The 26,066-nt window shown below is 38.1% G+C and overlaps 1 protein-coding gene across 1 annotated transcript; it reads right to left on the reverse strand.

The window, feature by feature from the left end:
- Positions 1-767: 767 nt before the first annotated feature.
- On the reverse strand, positions 768-24,825 carry LOC138716715 (transient receptor potential cation channel subfamily V member 6-like). Its single transcript, XM_069849884.1, has 15 exons — positions 24,218-24,825; positions 15,882-15,979; positions 15,236-15,358; positions 14,169-14,309; positions 13,565-13,663; positions 13,174-13,349; positions 12,159-12,305; positions 7,180-7,392; positions 6,794-6,880; positions 5,659-5,735; positions 5,180-5,345; positions 4,834-4,900; positions 3,991-4,259; positions 2,948-3,054; positions 768-1,610 (listed from the first exon to the last, which is right to left on the reverse strand). The coding sequence occupies exons 1-15, from the start codon at positions 24,346-24,348 to the stop codon at positions 1,337-1,339; spliced, it is 2,175 nt and encodes a 724-aa protein (XP_069705985.1). The 5' UTR covers positions 24,349-24,825; the 3' UTR covers positions 768-1,336.
- Positions 24,826-26,066: the final 1,241 nt, after the last annotated feature.

Consider the following 26,066-nt stretch of genomic DNA (forward strand, 5'->3'; position numbering starts at 1 on the left):
GCTAGAAAATAATCCTTGGTTTCTTAAAAAACAAAATTTCTCTTACTAGTCTTGTTGGAAAGAAATGTTAAGACCATGGATAGCTTTCCACTTACTTCTGCTATTGTAATGAAACTCCACACACCTGAAAATATGAAAGACCCTGAAATGACAGCCCATTTCTCTGAACGTTTCTCCATTTTTCTTAAAGTGGCCCTAGGCAGATGACAAACTGACAGACTGGCACATCACCATGCCTGGAAGTGTAGGTGACTCAGTTGTTCAGTAGCTAGTTTTAGACTTCCAAAGAGAGAGAATGCACCAGTTTCTGAACTGCGTCTGCAACAGGTCTTATTCATCTATCCAAAATTCCCTCTCCATTTATTTCAATGCTATATTGTAGCTCACTACCCAACCTTGATGGCTCAGTAATAACTCAGAGAACTACAGTTCAGAGTCCTACTCTTCCACAGAAAACAAAAGACCAGCTTCAGCTCATTTGGGAGAATAATATCTCAGCTGAAATTTCACATTGCTAAAAGTCACCTAACCAGGTCATACATGCTTTCATTAGGAAAAGGATTTCCCACTTCAAAACAGTCAGAATCCTCCCAAGAATAGCAATCACTTATTTTCAAAAGCTTAAAGTGCATTCATGTGACAACAAAATAAAACAAACAAAAAGCCACCAAAACACCCCTAAACAAACAAACCAAACAAATTTCTACACCCCCTCCCCTTCAGTCCTGCTACAATAGCTGTGTTGAAAATCCAGTTAATAGAGACTGCCTTTCTTCAGAGGGCAAAATCGGTCAGGCCCTGAATGCCATCTGAGTAGTTACGTTCCTTTTAATTATCACAATGTCAGCAGCTACCTCTGTTCCCAAGCTCAGTAACTGGGTTTTTTTTCAGTTCTGTACTGAATCATAAACCAGAACTTCAGTTACCTCTCTTTGCTCTGAGAGCATCAGTATTTTGTGAAAATGGAAGGAGACATTATGCTGCATTTAACATTCTGGGAGAGGACCTACAGATCACTTCTTTGTGATGGATGAAATCCTATTACTGCCTTCTTTTGCTCATTTCTGTAGGGCATTAGAAAGCATAACAAACCACCACAGACCTTAGCTGAACAAGATTATCGTCTTGATGCAAATATCAGTGCAAAAGGAGGGACACATTAAAGTAGGAAAGAAAAGACTGCATTCATATATCATAGCATAGGTGCCACAAACCATTCATCAGCAGAGTTCTTCAAGGCTTACGAATGTATGCGGAGTGCTGGAGTGTGCATGAACAGTCGGAGAACTGTTGTGGCAAAATTGATCCGTGTAGTGGGGACTCTGGATAGAAGCTTTTAGACATCATAGACCTCTGCTTCCATGGAATGATTGACCTCTCCACAAAGTTGGTGGAAAGTGTTGCGCCTCAGGATCTCCCAGCCACGGTGAGAACTAGTCCTGGAAGTGCTCCGTGACAAAGATAGACCAGACAGTTCCTTCTTGTACAGGATGTTCCCATTGATTTCCGGATTTTCCAAACCTTTGTCATAGTTCTCCCTATCCTGAGCCTTAAATGCTTCTGTGTACCGCATCATCTTGTGTTTGTTGGGATCAACCCTGTCTTCAACTCTGGAAGAGAATTAAAAACCATAAACTGAATGAAGTAGGAGCATGCCAGTTTATCAACAGAACCCAGCAGCCACAAGAAGCAAGCCCCTCCCAGAAGCATGCCTACTGACTCAGATATTACAGAAAATTTACAAAGAAACAGGGGACTGTGCTAGCACACAGCTGTCTCCTAGACCTTCATCCCCATGATTGCCTTCAGTACCCTTATCAGCCCATTTCCTGATTTCCTGTACTTTAACTCATTGCCCAGCAATGATTTGCATTTTCTATTGCCAAATACCTACCTCACTTGATTCTAGCTCTAGATGCATTGTATGTACCTGCATATTCATCTGTTTCTTTTGTTCTTGTCTTTCCTCTCCTGATACTTCATGGTTCCTGGCATCAGGATGTCACTTATCTTGTGTTGCACTTTTTTTAAGTGCACTTCCACCAATCCTTCTCTACCTTACTTAGAACTTATCTTCTGAAATGCTATGCCACTAAATACAATGAACGTATATGTAATTTTACAGAAACAGATCACATCAACACTCTTTTCTCATAGCATCCAATGAAGAATTGTTGCTGGGATATTGCATTTGTGAAGTTATATTCTGCACCTTGAACACAAGTTGTTACATACTGGTACCACTTCAGGTCTCCTTGTTCTGCCTAGCAGACCTGAAAATCCACAAGGTTCATTTCTCTGCTAAAGCCTGCAGAAAGTCCTATTTCATACAGTCACCACTTCCTCTTACAGCTTTATCAGCAAAAGATGACACAGTTAGAAGTGGTGCATGCCCAAACAAAGTTTAATCTTTTCTTACCATGGAATAAATATTGATTAAAATTAGAAACAATGAGGAATCCAGTTTACCTGTTATTTCAACGCCTAAACTGAAATCCTGGTCCTAAGACTTTGCCACCTGATACAGTCTTTGCAAAGTATAATATAGTTACTAGGTTCACACCAAAAAGAAATATTGCCTTTAATTATTCCTGCACTGTATATGAACCATCTGTAGCACAGCTCATTGATTCTGCCTCAGCTATTTCATGCATCTAATAAACAGGGGCAGTCAACCAAGCACAGCAGTGGACCTTTGTGATATTCATTATGAGAGGTTTGAAAGAAAAATTCAGGCCTTATAACCCATGCAGTTTATTGGGTGTGTTTCCTGTGACTACTGGATAAAAAAAATCATCATCTAATTCCACAAGAAATTGCACAGCAGAACTTTCTGAGTGAAACAGCACTCCAAATATTCCTACTTAGGCCACTGGAAAGGCTGTTTATTAACACATCAGATTCTTCTTCTGGGATCCTTACATGTACACACTAGAAGATAACTCACCTGAGATACCATCGGTCCCCTAGCCCATACTCCAGCCCACAGATTCCAGACCGAGGCCACAGACATCGTGGCAGCTTCCGCTCCAGCATGACTGTAGTAGCGACAACCTTTAGAATAAAAAGAAAAAGAAAAAATTAAAAAAAAAATTAAAGAACGCATACAAATTAGAAAAAAAATCAGACTCTTTTTCAAAGTTATCAGTTCCATGAATTCTGACCCACTACAGTACTTCTTTACAGCTCCATATATGACAAGATAAAATCATAGAATAAATTCACTATAGGCTATTTAGTCTTAACTGTGCCATATTTTGAAGAAGTAGTGGTGCTTTTAAAATGCTGTTAAATTTCTTTCCTTTTGTACATGTAATCATTTGTCTTACTGCTTTCTCACACAAAAATACTACGAAATGGATTTCCAGTTGACTAGCTAAAGAACTTACCTGGATGAACTTTTTTGCCTTTTAAGCAAGGAAGTGAAGCCAACTTCTCTTAAGAGATCTAGAGACATTACCGATCTACTTGTAATTATTATTTTGCATTCTACCTACCCTCCATTAATCCCTATAATTATAATTTAACTCTCAGTTACACAGAAATGTGTTTTGTAAAAAAGATGCAACTTTAATTCTTTTTAACAAGAGATTCTATACATTAGGGATGCATAGGATGGACAAGAAAGGCTGGATAGGCTTCTAGCTGCCATTTGAAATAAGGTAGGAATACCCACATAGGAAAAATGTATGGGAAGACAGTTTAACGTGGAAAGATGTGCAGAAAAGTAGCCTTGCACTTGGGCATGTCAGACTCATAGAAAGGATAAGAGAAATTTGGTGGCTGATATACAGAAGCTATAAAAGAGAATTAAAAGGTCATGGCTTATGGCATTAGCCCCTGAGAAAAATAACGGCCAGGGAAAGGTTTTAAAGTACCTTCTTTAGAGCATGAATTGCAGAGTAAGCAATTGCACTGTCTAGCACATTTTCCCTGGACAACTTTCACCTTTTATTCAAAGTGAACCCCCTACCACCTAAATTACATTACCTGGGCTCTCCAGAGCTCATCCCGCTCATGGGCCACTCTCCAGTGGGTGTCACCCATCATGGCAATTAACAAGTTGAGCATAAGGAGGGTGGCAATGATGGCGAAGGCAAAGTATACCACACTGTACATAAAGGGTAGGTCCACATCATAGTTTGCAGGGCCATCAATGATAGTGAGGAACAGCTCAAAGGTGGTGAACAAGGACATGGGGTAGTTGTAGAACTGTCCAAGGTTTTCAGGGTTCTCTGTCTGGAAGATGATGTAAAAAGCTAGAGGAGAACAATGGAGTCAAAAAGAGAGATGTAGTTTTACAATGGGAATCACCTTTCAAGAGTAACCACGGAGTATTGTAAGAGATGTTGACAACACAGAGTGGTCTGAGAAGGAGCAGCATGTGTTTCTACGGTGGTATCCCCAACTAGAATCACTAGTCTTCATTATAAAATGACTCAGAATTACTTTTATTATTTATTTGTTCTCTAAGTAATAATCTTTTCCTCTTCAAGGATATAAGAAAGTTATGTGCATTAATTTCATTTTCCAACGATAAGTATCATGAATGTAGTACAGTTTTAAGCTTTGCCTTACATATATGTGGAATTGTCTGGATTGTCCTAATATCTATTACCCTGGAAAGAGCAAGAATTGCAAACCAAAATTATGGGAAGAACAATCAGTACTGGGAAAGTGATCACACTCAAAGAAATAGAAGCTATAAACCATCACCACCTTTGCCAGCTAACTCAAAGGGCAACCTGAGAATGAATCTAAGCCCACACACTTAATTCATACTGATGAAGTTGGAACGGGTAACATAAATTTGTTTTCCTTTTGTAGACTCACCTGATGCAAAACCTAGTATCACCACAGCCATGAGCCAGCAAAAGCGCATAAGATCTCCAAATATCATCTGTGGAGCAAAGACAGTGCCACCATAAGGCCAAAATGTCCCACCAAGGTACAGTGCAACCCCATATAAACCATTTTCCAGATTCTAAGACCATGAGTGGTCTAAAGGAAACTTCTTCACTAAAAAGAGAATGTGAAAGTCCCAAACTGTCTGTGCAGACTATCACTTGTCCATCTGCCATTAATGCTAGTACCGAAGGAGAAGTTCTTTCAGTTCTCCACACCTGCAAAGAAGTGTCAGGGTATGTGTAAGAAGCCCATATTTGTTTGAGTATTTTACCTTCTGGATCATGATGGTAAAGGGTCCAAGCATCTGAAAGCCTCGTGCGAAGTACATGACATTGCACCATCCTAGCACCAGAGCAAAGGACATGGGCACCACCTCACCAGTCATGCTAGTGAGACGCATCACCATGGTTACTAGAATCATACAAGCATATGTGATGCTGCAAGTGAAGAAGAGACAGTGAAAAAGCTTCAATAATGGAATCTTAGCTTCCTTTGCATTTTCTTCTCAGAAATTCCAGGACAGGGAAATATGGCCACCAGCCCCACAGGCAGGGACCTAGCAACCCCCATAGGCTCTATCAATTCTACTTGTCCACTCATCTAACTTCCTACGCACCAGCTGAGCCAGCAAGAGAAGTAAATCAAGATAAGGAGTATTCTAAAAGAATGCAGAAAGTGACTCATCTAACAAAAGACAGTGGGGAAAATGAGAGATAGTATATTTATTAGACTTAAAAGTGGTGTACTTACACAATTACATGAAAAGGCCCCCCTAAGATGGTTTGTCCGAAGTATTTCGCCGCTCCAACTCTAAGGATATCTGGGATCTAAAAGAGACATCCTATTGATTTAGAACCTAGACAGATTTCATTATACTATAAAATGCCATGCTAACTGCCAATGTTCACAGGATCTTGGGGCCAGTTGCAACTACTTTGTTTGCTGGTTCACAGTTTGATTTCTAAATGAATGAGTCAAGTGGGTCCCTCTCAGGATGTGACAGAGATTGCTGGAAAATCTAAGGACCCTGGTAGATTGAGAGACTTTGGTATGTGGCAGAGAGATGTTGCAGCACAGAGCTGAGAGCCTGGAGTTCACATAGATGACTGAGAAGAGACCAGAAAAACAGCTGAGCCTCAGAAGTGAAGACAAAAAAAGACCTTCTTGGGGAATCAAAGGAGTGCGTTATAATTCAGACTCACTGTGTTTGCAGCGTAGCCCAAGTCCTGACCAAACACAGGAAGAGTGACCTATCCTTATGGAACATATATGGGCAGAAAGAAACCCATTCTCAAGCCCCATTTTGCTTCAGTTCACCCTGATATCATAATTTGAGTTTTCTCACATAGAAGTTTTAGGTTTCTGTTTCATATCACAGTAAAACCAAGTGGGGAATGTATTTGTTTTAAATTTAAGAACTTCTGTTTTTTTATGAGTTCATGGTAAGGAGAACACCTAAACACGTCCACTTCAGAACTCTGACAGATTAAGGCTCCTGTTACGGATCCGTACAGTCACTGACATCCAATCAAATATAAACCTTCCTGTGCATGCACAGAAATCATTTCAGCCCACACTCCTAAACACGTGAGTATTTAGGGGTCCTGGGTGAAGAATCATGTCTAAGAATCTCATGCAACAGCTGAGATTCAGCTGGTATTTAATAGTGCAGCCAGGCCTTCTAATTGCTTCTTCCACACCTGGCATCTTACTAGTATATTGCCACAGTCTTTGTTTTGTCCAATAGACACTGTTGACTGTGTCTGTTGCCATAGGCAGATACCAAAGCACCTAGTCTAAGTAAATAACCTCATTAAGCTGTGACCACAAAGTAAAAATCTGTCTTGATTAAACTCGAGACTATATAGCTCACTGTTTCCCTTACCTCAAGGACCAAAATTACTACAGCTCCTATGACTGTGATCAGCTCCCCCACCAGCCTCAGCTCATCTTCATATGTTGTATATGATTCCTGAAAAAAAAAAAAAGAGTGAAAGGATATTTTAAAAGGAGTTGGGGAAAAGAAGGCCCACTATTAGTGTAGTAAACGTGACTAGGACTGACAAGGTCACAGGAACGAGTCCAGCCCCAGCAGTGGAGAACAGACCATACCCAGTGTTCCTCACTGACTAAGGTCAGTTGACAGAAAGAAAAAAGGAGGACAGCTGCAATTGCTGGCAATTGGGAAAGACTTGGACTTTCTGGTTAAGTAGGTTACAGTAGAATTGCCCAATGTTGCCTCTGAGGCCCTGACTCCTATAGACACATTACCTGCAGCATTTTCTGGACATAGATTGTATTGTCTCTGCTGCTTGTTTTGTTGCCTGTTCGAGGCTTCAGTGGTCGGTAGACGCAGCACATAGTGAAGCAGACCATGTACAGTATGTAGAATATAGCCAAGAAACAGAAGTAGGGACGACCATACATGTTCCACTTCAGGCTCACCAGCTCCTTCACAGGTGTTAGGTCCAAGATCTGGCGTGCCTGAGAAAGGTAGAAAAAAGGAATTAATTGCCAGAAGGACTTCTGTTTATAGATATTATTCACACTGCTTCCTGGAAGAATGTTAAGAAACTATTCTCACCTACTCTATCCAGCATTAGGAAGCTGAATTTATTTTGCAGAAATGGAACACTCAAGTAGCTTTGGATTTGCTCAGTTTGTCAATAAAGAGCTTTGAAAAACAAAAAATGTTGCAGAGAATAGCTTTTGAGTACCAGTGGGAAGTGCAAGAGAATCGTGTTAGATACTGGAACATGTTTGTTATCTGTGTAGTCCTGGACACATATATAAACACTTGAGATAGACCTATGATCCAGGTCCATTAATTCAAATATATGAGGCTGTGTTACTGATAATAAAAGGTATTATTAATTATTATCTTAAGAAATATACTTATTAGGAGTGGGCTAATTTTACAGTAACAGAAAGTTTATAAATCCTGTGAACTCTAGGGATTTAAATATGTAAAAAACTACTTCAATCCATGAATTGTCTTTTACTGCAATTTGAATCAATTTTGAAAAATATTTTGCATTAAGCAAGACAGCACAGTGCACTTCATAGCAGGCAGATATTCTTCTCTGCACAATATATATGTAATTATTAGAACATAGAATCAAAAATAAAATAATACTCTTCTATTTTCAGCTACAGTAAAAAGTTTCTCCCCAGTCTTGTGGGGAGAAAAATTTTTTTTGATTTTTTTTCTCCAAATAAGAATTCTGCATTTATCCACATAAGCTAGTACTAGTTCCAACAGCTACTTCTATGAACTTCAGTAGCATTCCTGGAAATTCTTAATCCCTGGGAAACATACAATAAAGTCCTTTAGATTAGTAATTCTTTTTGAAAAACTGACACTATATTACCTATATTTACCAGGCAACTAAGAGGACTTTCAAAAGATTCCCAAAGTTTCTTTATTTCTGTCTAAAAGTAACCTGTTAATAAACTGGATTTTCTAAAGTTTTCACCATTCTGCTGTGATGATAAAAACTGCAGTATACTTGATGTGAGATATACTGTGAAAAAACTAGGCTCTCCCGACTTACTTCCTTTAGATTATTTATATTATATTCAATGTTTAGGTCCTTCTCTTTTGAATCTCAGTGGTGTAGCTCAAATATATGTAGAAGACCATATACATTTCCAGGAATAAACAGAGCATCAGTGAGCATCTTGCACGATATGAAAAATAGTGCTGCTGCATAAGCTGAGGCTGTGATTCTGTCAAAGATATGCATATTTCCATACATACTGTGCAGCTGAGGGATTCTATATGAAAACGTCATCAAAATAAGTTGAGACCATAGTTTTAGAAAGGACAAATAGGCTCGATAAAAAGTAAGAGCAATGGAATTATGAGCACTGGAAGGAAGAATCCTCTCCTATCATACAAATCCATTTCAAAAACTAACAGGAAGAATGCAGAAATTTTCTTAAGTAGCCTCGTGGTTGATCTGGATGATTTAAACATGCATATAGAGTACAAAGAAAATATAGTGAGATGTTATGAAAAAAAAATTCAACAACTTTCCTCTCTTAAACATTGCTAATCTATGCCTCTGCATGAATCTATGGTTTTGCTGCTGGGATGACAACTATAAAGCTTGGAAAGATCACGGACACTCCACTCTTCTTAATCATTTTCCTAGGACAAGCTGAAATTGTGGCTACATGATCTGTCTAACAAATGTCATTATTTCTTCCTACAAACTTTGCCTTATTCACGTCCTTAGTGTGTCACTACTACAGGTAACCCCATTTTATGATGTTACGCATGTAAAGGAGGTATCTTAGTCATGTGGTTATTTCCCTCCTTGTAGGCAACATGGACCTACAGACTGCTACTCAGCTCACCTGAAATATAAATTGCTCTCCGGAAATGCTTAGTTACTTGCGTTTCTCTATCAGCCACGTGTAGAGCTTAGAGTAGCTGTAGTGCTTAATTAAACACCTCAGTTCTTTAGCTTAATTTGCCTAGTATGGACACACAATATTGTGTGAAAAAAAAGTAATCACTCTCACCCCAAAGTAGACGTTCTGCTTAATAAACTAGTCTGTGAGGAAAGAATGAACCACATGGGAAAGGAATTAAATTTACTATGTTATGCACTATTGGGATGTATGCAACACCGTTAATGATCAGAGCACTACACTGATATTAAGAATATGTAAAGGAGAATATTAAGGTCTTTTCACACTAAGTTCTATTGAAAAAAATGGCCTGTGACTCCCTAGTGGTCATAATCTACATTGGATCAAATTTCATGGAAGTATATTCCACAGAAGCAACAAATGTTATTTTCAAAGCAGACGTATGATACTGATGCAGGTTATCATGGCTTCCAAGATCTGCAGTAACTAAAGAGCTAGATCTCTAGTTTGGGATAAAATGGATCACCCTGAAGTATTTTCAAAACAAAATTGTCTTTTTCATTCAGTTACAAGCCATATACTACTAAACTGAAAGTAAATTATCATTTTTTTGGTGCCTCCAAACCCAGAAAATAAGCATGGATTCTTTTTATGTTTTTCTGTCATCTTATTATAAGGGTCCATATTATCTAAGGGTCCATATTATCTAAGGGTCCATATTATCTAAGGGTCCACTCCCAGTTCAGAAAGAATCAGTATAGTTGAACTGAAAGTATGATTGTAATGGATTGCTACATCTGAAGCATGAGCATGCAGTCCTTCCCTATGTGGAAGTGTAATTTCTATTGATTTAAGTAGAACAGTAAACACTTGAAGTGTAGAAACAGGAATATGGCAGGTATGTTTATGAAGGATCACTGTTTGTTTTTTATGTCAAGAGGCTTCATCTACTCCAGAGAGAATCAAAAGCAGTTGGACCGAACTACTTTAAGACAATCAGTGTTATTTCATTTGCAGTTTCTCAATCTAGAAAAAAATGGAAGCATTTATTTGGCTGTTCTCATGGAACATATGCAGCGTTCATAGGAGTAATAAGCCACTTTTCCAAAAATCCTTTTTGAGGTTGCCACCCAAGCAGCAAAATGCCAACAAGGCTTCCTCTCTAAAAGGAAGACAAAGGCATATAAATAATTGACTGGAAATTGCCCTCAGTTCTGATGGCACCTTAAGAGTAAGAAAAAGACTAACTAAAATTTATCTGATAAACTTTGAAATGTTTTTGTGGGGCAAGGTGGGGAACACAGAACTGAGAAAGAGAGAATATTCCTGTCAGCACAGCAATAGACATCTTTTGTATCAGATGAATTAGCATAAGAAAATTGGAACATTTTTCTAAATGTAATTAATAGTTGTCTGAAGTTCCATGGCTTATGTAAAAATATTACATTTTACATTTCTGCATTATTATCTGGGTAATACTTAATTGAATAATCTATCATCCTTCAGCTTCTGCTAGTAGACTGTTGCTTAGAGTATAAGTGGGATTAACAAGGTGTACTTTACACCTTGCTTATGAATTTGACCCATACACTTTATTAAATATTTCTAGCCTTACTTCTTGTTGTAATGTTTAGGGGAGCACTGCAATAAACAAGAAAGACACCTAAGTCAAAGTGGCACGACCAGGTTTCTTTAAAGAAAAGCTTCTCATTGCACTCTAGATGTTTTCCTTCTTTTGCTGCGTTGACCTGTTTCTTCTAAATCAGCCAAGGACAGATTGCACAAAGTGGAAGGCATATGTGTGTTTCAGTAAATGGATATGACTCTCAAATGGCCTGTGAAATATCCTTAAGGATCAAAAGGAAATGAAAGATAATCAACCTAGCTAGATAGCCTTAGGTGTTCTGTTCTGTGTAGACGTCAGTATTTTAGAATTTTTTGCATAGAAGAATAAATTTTATTTTCAAAAGGATTATATTGGTTTAGAAGCTCACTATAATCTTCCTGTAGCTTAGTTCTCTTCTATTTTCACTGCTAAGAAAATATATCTTAGTACATATTTGTGTATGCATACCCCTTAATATAAGAGGAAGCTGCCTCTTACTCGGGCCTGAAGATGCTACTCTAGTCCGGTGCTGGACCAGGAGGGTATGACAGGATGGAGCAACACATTACATCCTTCCAGAGGAGACAGCAAACATTTTGGACCAAATATATATCAAATACAAAAAATAATTACTTTTTATGCATGAAAAAATGGCAATTACTCATATTTAAGAGCATTCCGGAAAATAAAGAAATCATAGTATCTCAATAGTATTTGGGGACATCCACTGAAATTAGGAATCTTGAATCTGCATGCACTAAATTTTTTGGGAGAAGACAGGCACTATGTGCTTTCTTTTAGTATTATGGTTTAGTCTTCTGGACAACTTCTAAGATTATTCTATTTTTTTGACACAGACTGCTTTCCCCTGAATTTACGTTTGTATTGTCACACACAGAAATCAGAGGATTTTACATAAAAGCAAATGAGAGTTTCATATACTTCCTCCACATTGTGCAAAACTCTCCAGTATCTGAAAATTTTTTTAAAGACGCTTGACAAAAATTTTGATAAATGGGAATAATACAGAATGGATAAAACTATGCTAATTAAAGCGTGTTCTGATTAATTTCATGTATTCCCTGCAGCACGTGGTACAAAATCTATGTATAATGTAAATGTAAATGTAATCTATGTAAATGTAATCTATGTATAATGTAAAATCTCTATGTATAATGTAAAAGAGCTTGAACCTTCAAATTCATCATTCTTCTTTTATAATCACTACAGTCTGCACATACAAAGCATGTGGTGCCCACAGTACCTCCCTCTTCTTCGTTGAGACAATGAGTTCAAGGAAGGACTGATCTTCAGCCCAGGAGTCAATCTCTGTGAGATCATAGAGCACAGTGGTCAAGGGGCCAAATGACCAGAGAATGTGCTTCCGCTTCTGCATGAGGTATTGAAACATCTGAGGAGAAAAGAAGGGGTAGAAGAAATTAGAAGTTTTCCAGTATATAGTGTATTTCCAATGAAAACAAAGAATGTTGTTAAAAACTCTTAATGGTCATGTTTTCTTTGAACTTTTTAGTTATTACGGTTCTCGTATCTCTCAGGAAAAATTATAGCAGCTTAAGAAGTGGAAGAAGTTTTTCTGACTCCTATTTGAGTATTAGCTTATGCTTCAGGTAGAGAATAGGTGACTTTTATTCTAAATTCTAATCAAACTGCTAAAGTTATTTGGCATACTCGTAGACCTTGACAATAGATTTCATATGGAATTATATGATGATTAGAAAACAAATCTTTTATGCACTTCTACAAGTTATCAGGAAAGAGCTGTAGCAAAGGATATGATCCTTTCCTTTGTGATTTACAGACAACACACTAAGCGTCTCTGTCTTTTTGCTAAGAGGAAAGATGAGAGCTAACACTAAATATTGAGTGCTTGACTATAAATAAATGTCTGTGGATACCCAAGTTTCATGTGTGCCACTTTTAAGGTAATGAGATCTAGACAACAAAGCCAATAATTTCAGTCAGACTTCTAAAAAAATATTTAGAGTGAATCATTCTGTTAATACCTGTTTAACTCAAATGCTTCAAAAAATGGGTCAAAGATCTTTTCTTTAAGCACTTGTTTCTTTCATTAGGATAAATAAATTTCTTATACAGGTTTTCTGTCCTACATAAGACTTCTGGCAAAAACTGAAGGACTTGTGCATCTTCCACCCACTGAGAACACACACAAATTTACTTAGTATGGATTATGTTATTTCAAGTTCTCCATTTCTAAATAATCTCTTTTGTATGAAGGCAACTGCATCACTTAAACTCACCACAGTGTTGCCCTCAACTCCAGCCAGTTTGAATGGAGTAAGCCCCTCATTGTTAGGAATCAATTCAAGTGATCCTGATCCCTCTTTGTTCCTATCATAGGAAAGTATCAGGCTGTACATATGGCAGGCAAATGTCTTATTAGGTTGAAGAACCAGGATGTGAAGAACAGTGTTACCTATGAAGGAAGCAGACCAGAAAAAATACATAGCATAGCCCGGCCATGTGTTGGCAATTGACTGATTACATTAACAGTGGCTGTCATTTTCCTCACAGCCCTCATCCAAAAGCTGTTTGTAATGAGAGAAAATAATGTGCATGCACAGACAACAGAGTCTGATTTCAAGTGTCCAGACCCACTATATGCAATTTATTAGGCCCCACACCACATACCCAGGTAATCTTGAGCTCTAATGTCAGCTCCGTATTCAATGAGCAACTGTACAATTTCCTCATTTCCCACACAGGCAGCAAATGATAGAACATGCTCCCCTGCAGAGAAAGGAATGGGAAGAAACAACATTAAGAATCCAGGAGGCAGAAGTCGAAGCACACTGAGGTAAATCTAACCTTGTTATGAAGTCAGTGGTTATGAAAGGAAGAGTTACTTTCATGCCCTACTCCTCATCCTACTCAGAAAGGAAAAGAAGACATGCCCCACACAACACTAAAAGGAAGAAGTATCATAAGAATGTTGACAAGTAACTTGCAGTATATGCTGCTAGGAAAAAATAAATTATAATTCTTATGCAATATATATATTTTGTATACATACAAATGTATAAAAGATGTATTATTTATATATTTATATTTATGTAATATTTACATAATCATATGAAGTCTTACTTTCTGCTAAAACGAGTGTGACTGATGACACTTGGAGACAGAAGCCTCCACTTATCCAGTTTAGATGGGGTCAAAGCAAACCTCCCTCATAGTCCCTTATCACTCTGCTGGTTCCCTCCCAGAGCAGCAAGGGGAGAAGATAAGGCTGTACCAAAATAGAGAAGATTCTGGGAGCTGCGCCTGAAGAAGTGCCCAGTGGCCAGTGCTGTGCGGGCATTGGCCCCTTTTTTGAGTAAAGCCTTCACCAAAGTGATGTTCTGGTTTGCTGCTGCAATGTGGAGAGCTGTCTGCCCTGTAAGACACGGAAATAAAACCTTGGCTTCTGAGAAAATAACTTCATGCTATTGAGTAGCATGCAGTTCACATTTCAATCCTGGTAAATCTAATTTTTTTGAAACTGTATCCATCTATATGATCTAGATTTGACATTATCCCTATAGTGTGCAGAAGGTTTAACTGCAGATTTTCCAAGGTCTCATTCTATGTAAAACTTCTATGAATTCATGAAAACTGACTTTGTAACCCGCCAAAAAAACTCCAGCAGGATGCACTTTCTAGACGTCTTCTAGGGGAAAACAAGAAATTCCACAGACTTCCCGGAAGCACACTGAAAGCTTATGTGTCTCAGAAAGGACTATGCTTTTCTTCAAGAGACAAGAAAGCCATGTCAAGACAAAGCTCCCAAAGAAGACTTGCTCTAAACCATCAAACTAGGTATTAGAATTTTTAAAATTCAGTTGTTATTATTTTAGTGGTTTCTGGATTGTCTAGCATATATGTGCAATCAATCATAACCATTCTTTAAAAACCTATCTCAGAGTCTAGACTCAAAAACACATTCCCTTTTCTTTGTCAACCCAAGAACTACTTTTTTTCTCCTTTCAGAGGAGATCATGCAGGTGTCACCTTTGTCTCACATGACTATTGCAGAAAGCAAACTGTATGTATCTTTGCAATCCCACTGTAGCAAACTGGTCCACCTGTGATTAAGTATTTGTCTGTTACACATTTGGATGTTTGCACTTCTATGGACTTGAGTTTAGTATAATTCCACCTTCCACAAATGGTCAGGAGCCATTTGTATGTTGTTTTTGCTATGTAACTGTTTAGCAATATATTGAACCAGAAGCATATATGCCACTTCAGTAAATGTAGAGGCAGCACTTCCTCCCTTCTATTGCAGAGAATCCTGCCCTTCCTCATTCCCTGAGGTGCTACCTTCGTAGATCTCTGATGTCATCCTCTCATTGACAAGCTCGGGAGCAGCTTCCATCAGAGTCACTGCAGCCTCCACATTATCATACAAGGCAGCTACGTGAAGGGCAGTCTCCCCCACTGCACCTGAAAACAATACAAGAAGCATGTGAGTCATCTACACATTTATCTATACGGGACGAGCAGAAACTGATTTATTGGGGTGGAGAATTATGGGAGTGCTAGGTCCTCCCTTGAGTACTGCCAGGTGCCACTTCATCACGTGACATGGTAGCAGCCACATAACAGCGTAGTCTGTCCTTCACTCCATTGAAATCTGAAAGCTGAACAGAGACTTCAGGTGCTTGTGACAGCAGACTTGGGCATAAAGTGAATGAGCACCAGCCCTGCCACTGACCACCTTTCACAGTAAACCATCTTCCTCAGTCCCTCTAAATAAAAGGCCCATTCAAGCTGTAAATCTCTCATCCTTAAGATTTGGTGAGCTTTTCAAGTTAGAAAACTCACTTTGTGGCAAGGCTGCTGATATACAGTTAAGTAGCTTGAGTCTGCTAATACAAATGTTTTAGTAAACTAACAAGCATCCTACTCTATTCGTAGCAGGCTCTTGCCTTCCACAGAAAACCATTTGTGAAAGTAATCAATTTACCTCTCTGATAGATATCACATGTTCCATCAGTGAGAAGTTTCCTAATGGCTGGGAGGTTGTTCTCTTTGGCAGCCTGGAGTAGTGGGGATTCCCAGATCCTGTAGTCAAGAAAAAGTGGCTAATAAGAAACACAGTGAAAACATATGGTGCTTCTCTCCACAGGTGGCATAGCCTATACTTGAGACAGTAGTATCTGCAACATTTTCACTGAAAGATTGATAATGTATACCTACTATCTGAAGTATTTTTATAACGCAGTAAAAAAGAACTGGCAAAAGCCCACAAATGTAGTGCTAAAAGCTCAGGCAGCTCACTATCTCTTGACTTACTGAAGCTTAACCATGTGGTGGCAGCGGAGGGAAAGATCGGAGAAACCAATAACCAAAATGTTTCTGGTTCATATAGCTCACATTTTGAGGCACAGAAGACAGAGAATGATGGGTCATTTGATACCCCTCCTGCCAGTAGACTAGTTATCTCAGGAGCCAGAAAAAGCCAGTAGTTTTTTTTACACAGCACAATAAATTACAAAAGGGTTGGCATCTGAGTTGCTCCCATAATAGATGGAGAAAGTACAAACAAGAATTCCTCCTCTGCAATAGCAATGCTGCCTGTGGTATAATTAAAAGAACGAGCTCTGAAATGTAATTCCTCAAGATGCAAAGTTATGATGAAAATTTTTTAAGCTTAGTTATCCTATTTTTTTTCTCTGATGCTGAGAAAATTGAGGAAACTCTTGGGTCTTCCATGAAGCTCTGGGTTATTTCAGGAGATCCTTTCGGACTGATGAACAATTTACAAGTAGTTACCAAACTTCACTACAGCAAGTTCCTTTGATGCAAACAGTAAGTCAAGGACGTGATCCTGCCCTTCTACTCAACTCTGGTAAGGCCATACCCAGAGTCTCATATCCAGTCCTAGGATCCTCAGTACAGAAGACGTATGGAGCTACTGAAGAGAGTTAAGTGAAGGGCCACAAAGATGGTTATGGTACTGGAGAATGTTTCATATGAGCACAGGCTGAAAGAACCAGAACTATTTAGCCCAGAGAACAGAAGGCTCAGGCAGCGTTCTCATCAATGTGTTTAAGTACCTGAAGGAAGGGTGCAAAGAGTTATCTGCAATGCCTCCATGCTCAGTACCCAAATAAGCTTTGCCAATATCCAAAACAATGAGTTTGCCACTCAAAATCACAAAAAAACAGAACAAAATCTACTAATTTGGGTCTGTTATCCCTGAATATTTTCAGATTTATCTTTTAACTCACAAAAAGTGTTCTGGGGTCTTTTTAATATTTGCTTTTATACAAATAAGAAATTCTACATAGCCCAAGTTCAAGAGCTAGAGATTTAAGGGGAAAAAAGACCCTCAAACCCAAAGAAGCAGCCTACATTCCATGAATTTTCAGCATGCAATAAGAGATTCCCCTCTCCAAATAGCACAAGTTAAGTTTCAGATCTCTGTTCAGATGCAAATTTTATACTTTTAATATCAACTTTGCTTCTTTTATAGTATAGATATTATATTTGTTCTTAATTATCTAGCATGGCTCATGTCAAGCTGTAACATGTAATGTGAAATACATCTAAGGAACATAGCAGAAAAACATCAACTTCAAGCTGATACGAATAAGAACATCAGCCCTCATTTTCCTACCAGTCCCAGTCTGTCCTTTTATTGCAATCTATTACCAATAAACTGGTTGTTATTCTCACACACAAACAGAAAAATGCATGTTGGACAAATACATTAGTGAAACCATATAACTGGAGATACATTCAATGCCTTCTCCTTGTTATACCCCATATTTCTTCATTGTATTCTGTATTTCTTGTGTTATTTAGTTACAAGATTTTGGGGGTACAAATTATAGGGCAAATACTACATAAAGTAATGAAGGGTTTGCATTAAGTGATTACACTGATGTTAGAATACATTATCTATGAATATAACTTTATTATAAGCCACAAGAAAACCCGCATCAGAGAAAGAGATAGAGAGACTATAAATTGCCCATTGCACAAAATGTTTTATCAGAAATTGTGCTTATTAGGTATAGGATAATTTAACAAAACCTATGGAAAATGGGCAACGTGAATTCTGCAGCCTATAGAAATATTTATTTCTTGCTTGTTCTCTTATGAACAATAAAATCTTGTCTCCAGATTTAATCCATCTGAAATGTGTGAGTTCTGTAGTCCTTTAGAGCAGAAAGACACTCATGGACTTGAAAGAATTTGAGGGATAAAGCATACCAAAAAGCAGTATCAGAATTACACAGATAAACAGGAATCATTTGATCAAGTGTAAATTAATGGGCATGGGCTACAAGTAATAAAAACATAAGTGAACATTATAATTCCATAAAAGGAGCATTCACTTTAACCAACATCACCCCGTTTTCTAAGTCACTAGAAATTTGACTAGAAAAATGCTTAAGAACAGAGGAGAAATAGAAACATTCAGAATACGGAGAACCATCTGAAGAAACCATGGAGTCATTCTGAGATATTTTTAAGCACCCTTCAAACTCTTAGCCTTGCTGCTTAGTGTATTATTTATTCTTTAGCTTACTCATATGTCTGTTGCGTTAACTGCTAATTACAAGATGATTTGATAAGAACATTGCATCTAGGATGAGACAAATAGGAACAAAATAAAGAGGCACTCTGAGCATTCGCTGTAAGATTTAGTATTAGTGAAGCAAGCTTGCCACTTCTGCCATTATTTTGACTGAGAAAGATTTGGTGTTCCTAGAGAATGTAAGTTTCAGAGGTAGGAAGTGGGAAGGAGGTGGAGTTTCAACACTATAAACAATGCTCCAATTAATATGATGATACTTTACTGGGTAGGCCTTTATCCCTCAAATGACCTCAGAGACAAGGAAGAATTGGGCAAGAGACAATGTGGGAGGACACAAGCACAATACCTTTCTCACAAAATTCTCCAAAGCCCTTATACGTGACTAATGAAGTTACAAGCCTGCTAAGAAGAGACACTTCATAACTACTATATTCAGCTTTCAGAAATTTAGGGGGAAACTGTCAAGCCTTTCTACTTATTGCAGTAACTTCCAACTAGGCTTAAAGAACCAGAGATCCCAGGCCAAACAACAAGCTGGTGAAGAACCCAGAACTGTTAGTAAATGTCATGGCACACAGTCTCTGATGCCTCAGAGCTCCATGACTTACACACTTATACTGTATGCTTTTACTCTCATTCAGTTTTCTGTCTCAGAATTGGGAAAATATTTTACTCTCAGTTAAACATGTCATTATAAGTGTCAACTCATTTTTGATACATTACAACACTGTGCTCTGTGCTAAGCATATAAATGTCAAGTACTACATGAGCCAAATTCACCAATACACAGAATAAAAGTCACCTGAATCTAGAGCCTTCAAAGCACTTAAATTTCTTTAAGTTTTGCATGTTCAACCAGTTTTCTTCTTGACCCATCAAACATGATTTTTACATTTTACAGATTTAGTTCCTGTGTGTCAAAGCAGCAGCACATAAAATCTGTAGTTTACTCTCTCAATAGAGCAGCCTATAGCAGATGCTTCGTTTCCATAAAGTAGCTCTATGTCAGTGGATGGAGAAGGTGGCTTTCAGAGCATGATTCAGCAGAAACCTATTTAGACACTTAGAGCATAATTCAGCAAGTCTAAGTTAAACTCCTCCTGTAAGTCATTCTCCTCATCAGGTATGGCGTCGCGAGACACTAGGATCGCTACAATCCATCAGCTTGCTTAACAGATGGTTCAGTGATATCGTCAGGAAGCTGTGAGCTGTTTTTCAATATAGGTGAGGGCAAAATCAGCAACACCCAAAAATCCATTGTGAAACAAAGAGAAGATAGAACACAGGTCAGATTCTGACTGAGGCAACCATGTAAAATAGTTTTAAATAAGGTTAAAGATTTCATAAACAGTTTCTGCTACTAATAATGCTTTTTGATTTACAGCTTATTAAGTATTTCTTATGAAGAGATAAAGAATGCAAGGGTAAGTCCATACGTCTTAACTCTGTCATAACAAGAAGAATTTGGATTTACAGGGTTATTCTTTTGAAACAAGGAAATATGTTAAATATGTGAACTGTCTGGACAACAACAAATCTGAAGCTTCTTTTTCAAGACTGAGTTCACCAGAGGCACAATGGAGCATCTCTTTCTCCTCTTTCCTTCCCTTCTCGGGTTCTACTACTTGAGTTATTCAGTGTATAGCATTTTCCTGTTGTTTGCTCTAGTTTAAGTTTTTCATCCACTTGCTTCATGCATTATCCCCATAGCTATGCCAGTTACTGAGTGTCTAAAGCAATTCTTTCTCACTGAACTATAAATTCAGCAGCAGCTTAATATCTCAGGTTCCTTTCCTTTCACTTCTGCTCCGAATATCCATACCAAACACTCCACCAAATAAATACCAAAGGATATTCATCTTCTCCTTTCCTTCTGCTAGTATGTTTATGTAAATGTATGCAAGATTTCAGGAAACCAGAGGGTTGCTCAAAGGAAGCTAATCAGCCAGAAAGAAGATCAATTCACTCCCCTACCAAGATGCTAAAGAATGAGTTACAAAGTAACAGCATGAAATGAAAAGGAGGCAGATAACAGGGGTTTAGATGGTCAACACAGGGACAGGGTCAGCAAGTTTCTTCAGCACTGATAGCAAGACTTAGCAAAGTAACTGGAACCTCTTGTGCATGTATGTTGAAGCCCCTATGACCAACAGTAAACAGAGCCTCTTTGGAAATAAATTAAACAGTTTACTAACTGGCAATTCTACTAGACAAGAAACTGACAGGGAAGTCTTATCTTTTCCGATATTTAGCTATCTATCTACTACACTAAGCAACAGAAATCTTGCTTAGTCACTTCCAGCAGGGCAATCTCCTTGCATTACTCTCCTTTGTTTTTTTTTTTAATTCTGCATCTGAGACCATCCTAAGAATAATCCCATGATAGAACTGGATTAACAGTTCAGCAGATGCTAGTTATTATTTTTGATCACCGAGTTATTCATAAAACAAATTTGTTCTCAGAAGCATAACCTTATCCTGCATCAAAACTACCAACCCTCTACAATAAGGATTTCCTTGCATTTTTATTCTAGGTTGTGTTCCTCACCCTGTGTCTTATTAATTTTCTCTAACAGCTTTTATATTTGAGCTGTTTAGTTGTTTTGCTTTGTTTTTTAATCAAAGCACGAATTTCATGTTTAGTTCTTCACAAGAAAACCTACAGCCAAGTTTAAGAAGTCAAATAGCCTCCTAAATCTATGAGCCTAAGCCATGTCTTATGCACTGAGGTCAGATGTGTGCATACCTGTGCATTGTTGGGGAAATGTGGCCTCTGAAGGCTCTTTATCCTTGTGAAATTAAGGAGGCTTCTTTTCCATTATTAGACTCAGAACTTCCATTAGGATGAAGATGCATAAGAAAAGATTAGAAATGCTGCCAGTGGTGCTTTTTACTTTATTTTACATACAGCAGCAGAATTTCCAACAGGTTGTTCTTTGCATCTTGTCTACCCAGAACCACTGTTATTGAAACATATTGCAAATGACGTGTCGGAACTGGGAGCTGGCACGTTCATTTCACTATCACCTTTAGGAGCAAAGGGACCAGTTAATACTGATAGGGGTTGTGGATTTTAAGACAGGGGAGTTCTATGTTGATTTGTGCACTTAAAACTCAGTAAGGAACAGCAGAACTATGGTGACATGTCTCAGCAACTTAAGAAAGAAAACCAGCTTAAGAAAGACTTGTCTTGTCTATAAGCTGAAGGTTCCCTGTACAACTCTTAAGCAACTCAGTTTAACATCATTAGGCTGAGCTACTTTTTTTCTGACATGTTTGTATTCCAGGGGAGCAAAACACTTTGATAACATGTTTGTTAGACTAAAATGCCACAAAAGAATTAGGAAATTGAAGGGGATATAAAGTTTTTATTGCAACATGTTTGGAATGACCACAGCTCTCTGTAAGTTACGCAAATTGCCCAAGAACCTCTAATGCATTGTTTCTTACAGCACATAATTCTACAGTTAATTAATGTGCAAAAATGCTTGGCTTTGGTTTGTTTTGGTTTTGTTGGTTTTTTTCAAATGTACCACACATATTTAAAGCTTTTATTAGTATTAGAATAATTAAGCCTCAGAGCATCACATGAAGGTCAAGTCACACTACTAATCCTTAAGCAGCAGCTGTGGGAAAGAAGAGACACAGAGATTATAAATCAATCAAAGTTATAGAGGCAGGCAATAGCAGAAAGAAAAATGTAGCATTATTGTCCTGGATTCACAAACTCTCTCCAATTTATTTATTAATTACTTTTTATGAACAGTGCAATTCTCATATGGTGGAATTTCTAAAACTACATGCTAGGGAAATTTTGTTCACAGTTCCTTAGAACATCTTACACTGAAAGCCAAATTAAATAAAAAAATAAAGAAAATAAAATAATCAAGCAATGTCTCTCATCATCTCTTGCAGAAGAGCTGTTAGATTATGACAGGCGTGTGATTCCTCCCCACCTCTACCAGGCCTGAATTTTCCTAAGTATTTATCTCTTTGTTTCCCATGATTATGAGCTAGGTTGGGCTTTTTTTTTTTTATATCTATATGCTCCAGTCTATGTAGATTCAGGGTTTACTTCCAAAGATGATTCTAGGAAGGATGTATAAGATGCGACCACTCTCCATGAGGCTCCATACTGACCTACGGTCTGTGTAAAAGGGCAAGTCTTGAGCAGAAAGAGACCAACAAAATAAACTCGGTGTCTTCTTTAAAATTAGGAGATTTGTATCACATTTCCTGAACCTGAATGACCCTTTTTGAAATATCACACAGCACAGGATTAAGCCAAAGAAATCCTTCACTGTGGATAATGCTGAGATCAGCTGCCAGTAAGAGTCAAAGAATTGTTAAACATGAAGAAAGAGAATGAACAGTAACTTACAGTGAAGGTGAGAGCTACCAAAACTGTTAGCTTCCAGGTATTACTACCACCAGTTGCAGGACAGGAAAGAATATTGTCCTTTTGCAGACCGTGTGCAGTTAGATCATACTAGTTAAATGGTAACCTATTAACCACTGGCTTTCAATAAGATAATAGTAGACTTTAATTCCTGCTTATTATTGCGTGAATTCCAGTGCCATTAACACTAAGAAGAACTTAAGTTGATGCTGCAATACTGCAATTCCACACAACAAAATGACAGGAGGAAGTAAAAGCCCTCTTTGCTTACAACAGTTTTTCCACAAGAGCAAAAGTTTTATAAGAGTGGTTCCCATACATAAGTCACCACAGCAGGTTTTCCTGTTGTATTTTTCCTGTCTGTACGTCTTTATGAATATGAAAGCAATAAAACTGGTTCAAGTCCTCTACAAAATATTCATTTCTTTCTCCTCTAGCTGAGTGTCTCTGGGGACAAAAAAAGGAAAGCAAAGTGTAGGATAGTAAGAGGGAGAAATAGTCCTGTCCCTCTTTAGGAAAAGAGTATCCAAATATTTGCACCATGTAATTTCTGATTGAATAGCAGAAGGCAAATTTATGTCAGTTGAAATCTCTGGGAAACATATAGACTTATAATGTAAGGAAACAACATTGTCCTCACGCAACTCTGATTTCACAGACAATGATATTATACACACTACCTTTGTTGTTATGCGGAGTTTTATAAAGAAACTCAGAAATAGTGATCTAAGAGACAGTTATGAAGAATTAGTTATATTCTGAAGAGTTTTTCAGTGTTTGCATTTGAAGATACAGACTGTCCCCTTCACAATGTAAAGTCTGAGAGGAGTTACTGTGCCTGTTAACACTCAAGCCATGGAGGTGAGAAACAGCAGCCTGACCCAGGAAGCGACTGACCACCAGAATGTAGAACAACATCAAGTCCATTATATCCCATAGTAAGAGTAACTTTAGAGAGACATGAAGTAGAATCCTTGCAATCAAAAGCCATCATCTCTACTGACTGCTGCATATACATCACACACACTCTTAATAACAATTAAAAAAATCTACCAAACAAACCCTCATGCATTTTCTTATGAGCTTTACTAATGAAGAGTATACATTATTAATTTAAGACTGAAGTCCTGCAGTCAGGGCAGTTCAATTGCAACCTCTTAAAACCACCTGTGAAAGCAGATAAGGTTGGAACTCCAGAAGCATTCCACCTTGAAAGAAGAAATCTGATAAAGTGCTCCAGGGTTGTTTAAAGTTTATCTACTGGCAGAAAAGCCTAAGGGAAAAGAGGGAGAATCAGATACAGGGAGAGGGCAGCAGAAGAAACGGAAGACAAGAAGGCTGAAAAGCACTGTACCTTTTCTGCTGGAGTAAGTAGATTTCATCCAGATGTTTATTCCAGGATTTTTTGCCTTGCAACTTCTGACTTAGTCCACTCCAGATCCGGAAATAGAAGGGCTTGTTATCCCCAAATAAAGGTACCCCCATATCACGTCCCTGTTTCTCTCTTGCCTAGCTGCCTGAAAGCCAGCAATCCTCACTTTGAAAAAAAGTTAAGGAAGGCTCACTACAGGTCACCACTTCTCTGTCCGAGTCTGTTACTTACAGAGGACACCGTCTGTCAGCTGCATCAGCTGATCAAAGTACATCTAAAAACACAAAATAAAATCGCTTGTCCCTAGCAGACCATACCTTGAGCCTCATCAAGTACTTAGTTTTCAAAACAGCCCAACCCAAAGGTGTGGCTGATTTAAAAGTATCTTGCCAGCAGCCTTACCCCTCACAAAGACCCTATACAGCATCAATGTCCTATGATTCTAGTAATTAGTTTCTGAAGTTTAGAATTTAGAATTAATTATCCTCCTTATGTATCTCTGAATTCCTCTGGAAAGCAACATGTAAGCAATTTTGAAGTAAACAACCGAACAAGTCAGGCAAAACACCTTTTAGGTGAGTGAACATGTGGGAACGTGCCCTAAAAGACACTGTGCTTTGGGAAGGGAGGATAGACACACCTCCCACCTCAACCGTCTGCAAATCCCATTGAAGAAATTATCATTATAGACTCCACCTTCTCTGTGTCAACACAAACAAAATCACTTTATTACATACATTGGAAGAAGAGTTTATGTAAATTAGTGTGTAAACTTTGCATATTTCACTTTCCTTTAATGTTCAACAATCTCACATTGTTTCTTCAAATTTCTTTCATTGTTTCTTCACATTTATTCCCATTTCTTCTGGAGAAGTTTATTTAGGAAAGGGATGAAAAATTCTACTTAACAAAAACTAGTTTTTGATATAGAAAAACATCATCCAGGTCATGGGGGGGTTAGGGGGGGTGGAGGTCTGTAAAGCAGTAGACACAATATCAGAATGAAGAGGGAAGACTTCCTACTTTTTGTGAAGAAACTGGAAGCTCTTAGATTCTAATCTTTTCCTAAAGACTTGTCCTAATATTCTTGTATCTTCGATCAACAGAAATATCCCTTAATTCTTACTTCTGCTATAGTGGAGAAAGGTTTGGTTCAGGGTGCCTGGACCTAGGCAGAATCAGTAGGTAAGGGAGAAACTGGTGCAAACCAATGCGGCTGAGCCATATCTTTGAAACTTCTGGTTTATTCAGAGGTTATTTAGACTTACCAAACCAGGACTTACCAGGATTCACATCCAAACTTCTGTAAACTGATAATGTATCCTATCCTATAAAAATGTAAATCACCACACATAAAAAAATAATGCTAAAAGGAAAACTTGAGAAGTCATATCCTAAAATGTAAGATTCTCTGAATTGTCCAGTTCTAGGAGGAAGCATCAGGTTAAATTGTCATAATAGGAAGAATTTATTACTTGATACATTGAGAGGTTAGTGTAACACCAGCTAGATGTTATGAGCAAAATGTGAGGAGTTTTTAACATTATCAATAATGTATCCCCCTTTCTTGAGGGATAGGAGCAACTCCACTCAAAGTTGAGAAAGACATTTAGACACCGAAGTGTCTATGATAGACAACCACAATCTTTATTTTCCTGGACTATTCTCGCAAGCAGAGAATACTTTCTACTGTCTCTCCAAAGAGCAAAAGCCCTAGAAGCCTGGTATCAGCAAGACATGCAAGCAGTGACACATTTCTCCCTCTTCTGGGCAGCAGTGCTACTGCCACCCAGACAGCAACCCTAAGGTACAAGTGAATAACAGACAGCGG

The sequence above is a fragment of the Phaenicophaeus curvirostris genome, chromosome 1, assembly GCF_032191515.1.
Source record: "Phaenicophaeus curvirostris isolate KB17595 chromosome 1, BPBGC_Pcur_1.0, whole genome shotgun sequence".
Classification (NCBI taxonomy): Eukaryota; Metazoa; Chordata; class Aves; order Cuculiformes; family Cuculidae; genus Phaenicophaeus; species Phaenicophaeus curvirostris.